At 55.8% G+C, this 11,147-nt stretch overlaps 1 protein-coding gene across 1 annotated transcript in view; it reads left to right on the top strand.

The window, feature by feature from the left end:
• Nucleotides 1–11,147, top strand: part of KCNG2 (potassium voltage-gated channel modifier subfamily G member 2) — a 44,191-nt gene that overhangs the window by 13,473 nt on the left and 19,571 nt on the right. The window contains exon 2 of the mRNA XM_081800984.1: nt 1,636–2,241. Coding sequence (XP_081657110.1) covers nt 1,672–2,241 — 570 coding nt within the window. The 5' untranslated portion in view covers nt 1,636–1,671. The remainder of the gene's footprint in view (nt 1–1,635; nt 2,242–11,147) is intronic.

The following is an 11,147-nucleotide window of genomic DNA, read 5'->3' as shown; positions in this document are numbered from 1 at the left end:
GAGCCCACACCCCTGACAATAGAGGGATCAGACTTCTTCATCTGTCCCCGTTCGCCACCTTGTGGTGATATGACAGGTCTCTTTGCTATTATGAATGAAGCTGAATATCTTGTCATATGCTTGAAGGCTATTTTTTCCTTTCCTGTAAGCTTTGTGACTTTTGCCCGTTTTTCTATTGAGCTGTAAGTCCTCTTAAAATCAGCAGCCCTTAGATGTCTGTTGTGTTCCATGTTGGGAATGGGGGATGTGTTTAAGGTGCTTGGAAGTGACAATGTGGTCTCTTAAGTCAGCAAGAAGTTGACTTTAGAACACTTTTAAAGTGAGGGATGATTTATAGTTATATTTCTAAATGTATATTCTGGAGGAAGAAAACTGTTTGCAAAAGTTCCAGGGTCTAGCTGATTATGCAGTTCTTTTAATGATTATTCACCCACCTACAGAGAATTTGAAGCACACATTTGATTTAGCTACACAAGGAGTCCATCATCCTGTTCCACAAATTTAGTACATGACTCCAAGGGGGTGTGAAAGGGGGAGGGATCAAAGCCCTCTGCAGCCCAGCAGGCTTTCCCACATGTGTGTCATATAAGCTGGGTTTCTCTGTCCCTCGTGGTGAAACCTGACGCTTGTATTCCCAGCAGAAACTGCTGTCCCATCTTTGATTTCTGCAGTTCCAGGAGAGAGGGCGGCGTGTGGTGCTTTCCCTCTGGGGCGTGGCACCTTCTGAGCCTCCCCGGGAACTGCAGCCGCTGGTCCTCACCAGTCAGCCTTGCTCCAGGGACTCTGGGAGGCGTCCCTGTGAGTGCCACACGCCGCCCCCACAAGGTTTCCTTTTGCTGCTTCCTGCCGTTTCAAGTTCAGATGTGTTACTACCCCATGAAGGGGGTTCAGTCTGTGAGCCTGGGGGGTTGCATGAGCTGGAACTCTCAGAGCCTTGAATCCCTCAGAGTCTTCGATTTGAGGAAGCAGCAGGAAATCTTGGCAGCAAGTTTCCGTGACCTAAATGATGATTGCTTTCAAATAAGTGAGATCTCGCTCCTTCAACACAACTTTCACATTTTCCCCAACTTTTTGCTTCTGAGAGGCCCCCCTCGTTGTCTTGGACCTTTCTGAGTGCCCTCCCGAGCACCGGCTTCTTTCTCAGAGACCTCACCTTGCAGTTGGGGGTGCTGGGCTGTCTCTGTCCCCCAAACTGGAATTCCAAGGAGCCACGTCCTCCGTGTCAGGTGTCTGACACACGGATGTTCATTCAGTGCTTACTGACTACAGGCAGGAGTACACACAAGATTCAGCCTTGATCACTTTCTCTCTCCCATCCAGCAACCAGCTTGGCTTTCCAAAGTCCAAGTGCACACTGCCCCACAGCTTGATGAAAACTAATTCCCAGTCTTTCCCCCTTGACCTTTACTCGAGGAGCAGATGAGCCTGGCCGGGATCCCCGTGGGGCATCGCCAGGGCAGCTGTCCCTTGGCCACTGCCCTGGTCCCCGCGACGTGAATTGAAGCCAGGGCACTACCCAAGCGGGCCTGCGGGCGCTGAAGGGGTCGGCTCCGGGGGTCCCCTGTGGACGCGGGACAACTGGGCTCCTTCCCAGGCCGGTCCCCTGCGCGGCCTGACGCCTCTGTTCCCTTGCAGGCGCTGCGTCCTGAGCCCGGCCGGGCGCCGGCGGCCATGGTGCTGCGCCCCGAGCCCGCGGGCGGCCGGCGCGTCGTCATCATCAACGTGGGCGGCTGCAGGGTGCGCCTGGCCTGGGCGGCGCTGGCGCGCTGTCCCCTCGCGCGCCTCGAGCGCCTGCGGGCCTGCCGCGGCCGCGACGAGGTCCTGCGCGTGTGCGACGACTACGACGCGGGCCGCGACGAGTTCTTCTTCGACCGCAGCCCGTGCGCCTTCCGCGCCATCGTGGCGCTGCTGCGCGCCGGCAAGCTGCGGCTGCTGCGCGGCCCGTGCGCGCTGGCCTTCCGCGACGAGCTGGCCTACTGGGGCATCGACGAGGCGCGCCTGGAGCGCTGCTGCCTGCGCCGTCTGCGCCGCCGCGAGGAGGAGGCGGCCGAGGCGCACGCGGGGCCGCGGGGGAGCCCTGGGGACGCGCGGCCTGGCCGGCGCCTGCGGGACCTGCTGGACGACCCGCGCTCCGGACCCGCCGGCAAGCTCTTCGCCTGCGTGTCCGTCGCCTTCGTGGCTGCCACGGCGGTCGGCCTCTGCCTGAGCACCATGCCGGACATCCGCGCGGAGGAGGAGCGGGTGAGACGGGCGGCCCCGACCGGCTGGGGGATGGCGATGGGGGCGAGACCGGGCAGGGAGGTGGGGGAGGGGTGGTGGGCAGACTTGGATGGGCGGGGGGTGGGGGGTGCGGAGCTGGGCCTGGGGAGCGGCTGCTGGCTCCCCGCTGGGTTGGTTGTGGCCAGGACAGAGGTTGGGGACAGCGGGGGCCTGGAGGCAGCTAGGCCAAGGGAGAGCAAGCTGAGTGCTGGTCCCTGACACCCTCCCCGATGGGGGCTGACTGCAGGCGCTGGACCCACCGTCCCCTGCCCTGGTCAAGAGCACCCAGAGTGCGCCTTCTCCAGGAGGCGCACACATCAGACCCGCGGCTGTGCACTGATGAGACAGCTGCAAGAACTCAGTGAGGCTGTCTCCCTCTGGTCAGCAGGCCTTCCCTGAACCTCTCCAGTAGTTCGGCCTTCAGAGCGTGGACCACTTGCAGCTAAACATTCAATATCATGAAGGTCTGGAGAGTTGTGAGCTTTAATCTCTAGTCCTGTGGTCTTGAACCAAGCGGACACGGCCTCACATTCTTGCAGGACACTGGAGCCAGGCCAGGTGTCTGCTCGGGCAAACCCAGGGTTGACTCTGTTGAGGTGCTGGGCGCATTTCTAGCAAATGGTAGATTCTCTGCCCCTGTTTCGTCTGTGAGAATGCCAGCACATGTGGCTAGAAATGCTGCCAGGTTCGGATGTTACCCAGCTCGTATCAGCCTTTATGCACTGAGCACACCGTGGAAAATCCAGAGACCATTCAGGAAAGGCCTGGAGTGTGTGCCGTCTGGGGCAGCAGGGCTGGAAAACAGAGGGTCCTGCGGTATTTGGAGGACAGAGTCGAGTATTGCCCTGCATTTCCTCCTTGGGTGGGGGGGCATAATCCCTCCACAGTTCCCTGTTCCCCCATTTCAGGGGCTGGGCCAAGGCTCCGGAACCCCTTCCTCGGGCAGTGAGCTCGAGATCAAAGCCTCAGAGCCCTTCAGAGGTCAGGAGGTCAGCCTGGAGCACACGTGGTGGGGTCACCCCTTTTCGAGAGACACAGTGAAGAGCTGAAGGGAAACGTCCTGCTGAAACATTAGCTATTAGCTGGCTGACCGAGAGCATGGCAACCCTGACTGCAGATTAAATTTAAATGTAAATTTTAGGAAATTGGTTCCCTTTGCCGTTGGGTGTCTGATTCCTGAGCTGTTCCTTCAAGGTGCCTTAACTTAGCTCAAGTTTCAGATTCTGCTTCAAAAAGGTACTTGCTGTGTTTGGATTTTCTAAATGGCAATAACTCCGGGCAGTACGCAGGAGGGGAATCATGTATTTAAGCATCAGGACACCGGAGAAGTTAGGGTTGTCTCGATTCCTGACATCCTCTCAGGAGTCAAGCTGGCCATTGTGGAGTCCTCCGAGTGCCCACTGGCCCCCATGTTCATATTCATCAGCCCCCTCCTCCCCACTTCCCGAAACATCACTTCACACTGGCCAGGTACCATCTCGTCCCGTCAGTTCTGGGATTACAGAGGAATAATCCCAGTGTCCGTGAGCACATGGTGGAGGTATGTCCGTGTGCTGCCCATTGCCTGGTGAGAGACGCCTGTGGAGCACTCGACCCACTGCACGTGGCAGGCGCTGAAGAGAGAGTAAATGTCGCTCATCAGCTTTTTAGGTAAAATATACACAGAATTTACCAATATCTTAACCATTGTAAAGTGTGCTGTTGAGTGGTATTAAATACATTCACGTTGTGCAATTATCCCCACCATCCATATCCAGAACTTTTCATCTTCCCCAAACTGTAACTCTGTCCCCATTAAACATGACCCCCCGTCCCCAGCTCCGGGCACCCACCATCTACTTTCTGTCTTTATGATTGTGACTCCTTTAAGAACCTCACATAAGTGGAATCCTACTGTATTTATGTTTGGCCACTGACTTATTTCACTGAGCATAATGTCCTTAAGGTTCATCCATGTTGTAGCAGGAGCCAGAATTTCGTTCCTTTTTAAGGCTGAGTAGTATTTCATTGTTAAGTATACACCACATTTTGCTTATTTGTCCATCTATCTACGGACACTTGGGTTGCTAACACCTTTGGGCCGTGGTGCATAATGCTGCCGTGAACTTTCATGTAAAAACACCTGCTTGAGTCCTTGCTCTCCATTATTTTGGGTAAACATCCAGGAGTAGACTTGCTGAATTGAATGGTAATTCTATGGTTACTTTTCTGGGAAACCTCCTTACTGTTTTCCGAAGTGGCCTCACCATTGACTCTTTCCAGGCACGAGGCAGACGGAGTGGAGGGTAGAGGGGAAGAGAGAAACTTGAGAGCCTTTTAGTATTTTCTTGTTGGGGTTTTTCCAGTAGAATTTAACTTGAGAGTCACAGGGCTAAAATATTTTCTGTATGTGATTTCTGATTTTTAAATAAGTGGCTAAAAGACTTCTTTTTAAAGTTTAAGTCTCTTTCTGAAGGCTCCCAACTGAGTCCTCCGAGGTGTGGGTTGGCAGGCCGCTGGGCCGCTGGTTCTGACGTTCGTGGGCCTTCACAGTGACGAGCACACCTGCTTCTCCTGCACCACACTCAGGTGGGCGTTCCAACTAAAGCACCCAGTGTCTTCTGGAGAAGCGTCTTGGGGGAGCAGGGTGTGTCCTGGAGAACCCGAAGTGAGCTGAAGTAGCTCCCTCGGTCAGCTGTCTGTTTCCTCTCTGGCAGTTCTGGTGTCCACAGTTACTTTTGTGTGTTGGCACAGAGAAGCGTGGAGGAGACAGACCATCCTTTTCCTCCAGTATTAAAAGGACTGGAGGAGAAGGGCCGGCTGTGTGTGGTTCCTGGGGCTGGCCCATACGATACCTCTGTGAGGGAGTGAGCGGGGTCCCAGGCCCTGGCCGAGCTGAAGGAAGCCCACGGCGGAAGCTGCTTCTTGGAGGAGTTGTAGGACGAGCACCCCCTGAGGCTGAGGGTCTGGAGGTGCTGCCCGGGACACGTGGACACTCCACGCTGCATTATCGCCAGGTGCACCTGGTTCTGCAGCTGTCCTAACACAGAATAGGTTCTGGTTTCCTGGTCTCCAGTCCCCTCGAGTGTCCCTTTGCTCACCCTGGGGCTCAGTCCACGGACGATGCGCACCCTCTTCTGGAACAAGCTGCTGCCCGCGCGAGCTAGTCACACCTGGACAGCCCGAGCCTGGAGCGCGGGGTGGGCGGGGCCTGAAGCGCGGGGTGGGCGAGGCCTGGAACCGGGTGGGCGGGGCCTGGAGCCTGTGCCCCAGGCAAACCAAACCTGAAGCCGGGCTCTGATGCCCAGGATCACAGGCACCACCTCACAACACAGCGAGGACCCTGGGCCAGGAGGTGTCCTTCCCCAGGCTTAGCTCTCCCACCGCACCCCGGGGGAGCTTGGAGGGGCTTCTCCCAGAAAGGCTGTAAGGGATGCACAGTCCCCTCCTTACTCATTCCTGCCTTCTGCTCTGTCCCTCTAAGATGAGGAGGGCCGGGGAGGGGGCATCTGCAGGCCCCCGAGTGTCCAGATGGTGGTGCAGAGGACCCCAGTGTGTGCCCCACCTGACCCCCAGGGCTGTGAGTGCAGCCAGGCCCACAGGAACCCGAGGGCCCCTTTTCTGGCTCCTTCTGTGTGGGGCCCTGGGGCTGGAGCCGCCCTTAGGGCTGAGCCCAGGCCACGAAAACCTGTCATTCTGAGGGTGACAGTGTGCATGGTTAGGCCGATCGCAGGAGCTCCATCATGGGTCACTGTGTTCCCTGTGTCTCCCACGTGCCTCCCACTGTGTTCCCTGTGCTCCCACGTGTCTCTCCGCACAGTCCTGGCCCCGGGCCTGCTGAGACCCCGGGGAGGGCACGGTCCTCTTCCTTCTAGCCTTCCAGCCGTCTGGCGGTCAGGGCAGGCGAGCTCCTGGTCCGTGCTGTTCGGCCCTCCTCAGGGGCTCCTTCCTCTGCCTCCAGCTCTCAGGCCTCTCTCTCCCGGGGACACAGATGACATCGGGCCCTGATCCAGCACCGTCCCCAGGGGACCGGAAGCACTGTTCTCCCGGCCTGGCCTGTGTGCTGTGCTCACAATCGCAGACTGAGCAATCCTAAGATGTCTCTTCCTTCAATGAGGAATCCCCCCTCCTGAGAGGGCATCCAGGCCCAAAAACCATGAAAAGTGGTAGCTCAGCGCCGTGGAGTCAGACCTGCGCCCTGCAGAGTCTCCAGGAAGGAACTGTGATCTCGCTCAGGAGGTGACGATCCATGTGTAAGGAGTGGAGACTGGGTCGTCAGGCGCGTGTGTCTGTAACTGGAAGACAGAGCCGCCCAGAACACTTGTGGAACACACTCCAATCCGAAATTATCTGTGGGCAGCCCACTTGCCATGTGTCTCCAACAGCTCTCTAGAACCTAACAAAGAGGCTGCCTCCCTGCTTCCGGGCATCTCAGGGCACACCCAGTTCCCTCCCCACTGCACCCTGTGTCCTCACAGGCCCATGGCTGCCGGCTTCTTCGCCCCCACCTGCAGGACCCACCTGCCTGGTCCCAGACGGCCTGCGCCTCATCGCTGGCTCCCCCAGTGCGCCCGCCGTGAGTGGGGCCCATCCCAGCACCTGGGCCATAGGTGTCTTGGTGGCATCATGACCCCCAGATGTCCTCATGGGAGGCCTTAGGGCCGTCTGCTCAGTGGTCCCAGCTCATCGGCAGGGACAAATGTTACCAATGTAAACATCTATGGCCACAAAAAGGTACACTGAATTCTCTGATCGCCAAAAAGTACTTCCTAATCCAGAACATGCCCAGGGCACACCTCACTTTCCCTTGGCTCCTAGAAGAAATAACCGCAGGAATGATAACCCAGCAGTATCCCCACCGCTTTGTGGCCACACGGGAGGGGCTCCACGCAGCAGATGAGTTGATGTTCTAACACCAGGTGCTCGGACGGAGCATGGGGTCTGTGCCCCCACGGAGTGAGGTGGGGTCACCGCCATTTACAATGGAGACTCCAGGCCCCCGGCTGAGGTCATCTCCAAGCTCCCGCTCCACGTTGCTGTAGGAGCCCTGAGCCAGAGGCCATTTGTGGCCTTCACCTTCGGGGTTGCAGGAGGCTGTGGGAAGGGCAGGACAGCACGTCGCTACCCCTCCCCGTGCCACATGGAGGCCCCATGTGAGCATGTACCCTAATTACTGCGGGATCCTCAGGACTCTCCTGTGGATCTGGAGTGAACGAGGCCCCCACAGCCACAAAGTGACATGTCCCTGGGCCCCAGCTCACTCAAGGTGGCCGGGAGAGGCCACGGCCATGCCCGGATGTTGGCTGTTGCCAGACGTTGCAGGGAGACATCTGTTTGGTGATTCCATGCTTCGAGGAGAGGCCTCAGAACTGTTTGGAGGCCAGGGGACAGGAAAGTTTATTCCAGCAAATAGCTGCTGCATTCCTTTTGTACGGCAGCCGCTGGGGTGTTGCGGGGACGGTGCTGAGCGCCTGCCTGGCGGCTGGCAGTGGAGACAGGCCACGCACACGGGCTGTCAGAGGACAGGGTGTCTCGGGGAGGGTGTGCTTGTCAAAGCCGTGGCTTCCCCATACACTGGGCTGGTACTGGGCTCGGTCAGTTTTTCTCCTTAAAGCCCACATGATTGAATCAAGGCCTGTATAATTAGTTATAAATTTTGCTACTGTGATCTCAGCCTCGAATTCACTAGGAACGTTTTGGTAACAGCATTGAGAGCTGGTGGCAGAGCCTCTGGGCGTATGGCCCACGACACAGGTGGAGTTTTGCCAGGTTCTCATGCCTGCCCGGTTCAGGCTGCCGTTCTTGTTCACCTTCCTCTTCTGTAAGATGAGGATGGTCATTCTTCCAGGGCCGCTAAAAACGGCCAGGTGAGCACCTGTGCGGGACAGGTGCTCCGGGAATGCACTCACCCTGACGGGCTCCTCAGGGACGTGTCTGGTCCTCTCTCCCCATCCAGGCCCCAGGCTCCACCACCCCACCTGGAGCTGCGGTCCAAGGCCCCACGTCGGAGAGACCCTTTGGTGAGGCCCTGACAGGCTCTGGAAACAGCCAGGAGCACCAAGGGATGAACATAAAGCTCAGGACTTTCCCCCTTCCATTTCTGCACAAATTTGGCAGGAGAAAAAATGGGGGAGGGTGTATTTTGTGCTTCAGTCTGAAAAAAAAAAAAAAAAGATTTGTACTCAAAATGCCTAGAATAGAGGCTACAAGATTCTGTTTTTAAGATCAGTTTTTAGAGCAGTTTCAGGTTCACAGAAAGATTGAAAGTCCAGAGACTTCCTGTAGACCCCTGCCCTGACACGCACAGTCTCCGCCATCATCAGAGTGGTGCATTTGTCACTGTTGATGAACCTACGTGGACTCATCATCATCAACCAGAGCCCACAACTGACATTAGGGCTCACTCTTGGTGGTGTACGCTCTGTGGGTTTGGACAAATGTGCAATGACGTGTCTACCATGATGGCACCTTACAGAGTGGCTTCATTGCCCTAAAAATCATGTGGTCCACCTATCCATCCCTCCGCCAGCTCCCAGCCACCATGGGTCTGCACCGTCTCCATGGTTCTGCCTTTCCCAGAACACCATGTGCTTGGGGTCACACAGGACACAGCCTTTTCAGACTGGCTTCTCCTACCAGGTGATGTGCACTCAAGGTTCCTGTGTCTTCTCTTGGCTTGATGACATGTTCCTTTTTACCACTGAATACTGTTCCGCTGTCTGGATGGACCACAGTTCATCATCACCTACCGAAGGTTACTGTGGTTGCTTCCAAGTTTTGGCAATTCTGAATGATGCTGGTGTAATTACAGTGTGCAGGCTTTTGTGCAGATGTAAGTTTTTAGTTCATTTGAATAAATAATTAGGAGCATGATTGTGAGATCGAATGATAAGAGTACATTTGGTTTTGTAAAAAACCACAAACAGTCTTCAAAGTGGCTGCCCCATTTTGCATTCTCACTGCAATAGATAACAGTTTCTCTTGTTTCGCATCCTCTCCAGAATTGGGTGTTGTCGGTATTTTGGATTTTGGTCATTCTAGTAGGTGTGTAGTGGGATCTCATTGCTTTAATTTGCATTTCACTGAAGGGGCACAGGGTTGGCACAGTCGGTTGAGCGTCCAACTCTCAGTTTCCGCTCAAGGTCGTGGAATTGAGCCACAGGTTGGGCTCCATGCTCAGCAGGGAGTCTGCTTGGGATTCTCTCTGCCTCTGCCCCTTCCCCCCAGCCCACATGCACGCTCACTCGCTCTCTTCTCTGTCTCTCAAATAAATAAATCTTTTTTAAAAAGTAAATTTGCCTTTCCGTGATGACACGTAACTTGAAGCATCCTGTCCTCTGCTTTTTGCCATCTGCATAGCTTCTGTGAGGTCATGGTCAAGCTCCCAGAGGTAAATCTGAGCATAGGTTGGGGCCACCGTATGGCTGGACCCTCTGGAGCTTTAACTCTCAGACTTGTCCAAACCGAGCGTCCAGCAATTTAGCAATCACAGTTTGGGTTCTTCTGCCCCGGTGCTGGTTCCTGGGGCAGTTTGGATTGTGGGCTCCCGTAGGCGGGGCTCCTGCATCCGCGGCCTCTCCGATCTTGGGGTCAGCAGTTTGCTGCATCGTCCCCTCTCACAGATTTGAGAAGAGCTGCTGATTTTTCAGTCTGTTCAGCTTTTGTTAGGATGGAGTGGTGACTTCCAAGCCCTTTGGTGCAGAACTGAGACCCTGTCCCCAGGTTCTTTTTGCCATCCTCTATCCAGGGGCATTGAAGGGACAAAACTGGGTATTTGTTAAGTTCTCAGATGCTGCACGCGGAGCAAGGCCCAGTGCCCAGCTCCTGTAGGACCTCCTTGAAACACTCCTGTCTGCTTTTCGAGCCCTGCTACCTCATCTCGTAAATGCAGATACTTCAAAGCTGTTGAGAATAAACTGAATAATTCATGTAATACTTCGGATGGTGCTTTGCACACACAATTAAATAAATGGCAGCTCTTTTTACCTTTTTGTGCACGAGGAGGATGCTGATACTCGTGCAGGACATGCCAGACGGGGAGAGGCGGTCAGGAGGGCTGAGGGCAGAGGCCACGTGTGTTCTTCTCCGAAAGCTGGTTTCTGTAAACAGTCTACAGTGTGGCAGGGAGCACCAATCCAAAGAGGCCGTTAGAGTCAGATGCCAACCTCGTGTGGCAATCAGCAGGGACTGTGTTGCGCAGGATGTGGCCCCCACTTCTCCCTCCCCATGGAGTGCTCAGTGGGGTTGAGACTGCATGGTGGCCAGGGAAGCGCTGGGCAGGAGAAGCGTCCTCACCCTCCCTCCTAGCCCCTGGGGGGGCCCGTGGGACTGCTGGCAGCCCGGCATGCAGTTCGAGCAGGACCCCCTCCAGCCTGCAGACGAGTGGCCGCCCCCCCCACACACGCGCACACATGCATGCACACACGCACATACAGACACACACAGGCACATGCACGCACATGCATGCGCACAGATGCATGCATACACACATGCACGCATATGCATGCACACATGCATGAGTGCACACACACAGGCATACACATGCACACACGCATGCATGCACACACTGGCACACACGCATGCACACACGCACACACAGGCACACGCACGCACACACGCATGCATGCGCACGCTCCCGCACACATACACATGTACACACGTGCACACATATGCACACGCGTGCATGCACACACACACGCACACCCAGCACCCTGAGAAGGCTCCGCCTGAGAGGGAGAAGGTGGGCTTCATTCTTCGCTTTATTGTGAGCACATACTGAAGGGGTCCGTCTGTCCCTTCTTTCCCCCTGCAGCCACCAGCATGCAAGCAGCTGTGAGAATAGTGTTTATCAGAAATAAGTGGAAATAGATCTTTCCAGGTGTGTATAATCCCATTGCCTCCCCAGCATT

This window comes from Leptonychotes weddellii, chromosome 13, assembly GCF_054177405.1.
Source record: "Leptonychotes weddellii isolate Sample4059 chromosome 13, ASM5417740v2, whole genome shotgun sequence".
NCBI lineage: Eukaryota > Metazoa > Chordata > Mammalia > Carnivora > Phocidae > Leptonychotes > Leptonychotes weddellii.
This window is presented reverse-complemented; position numbering and strand designations above follow the sequence as displayed.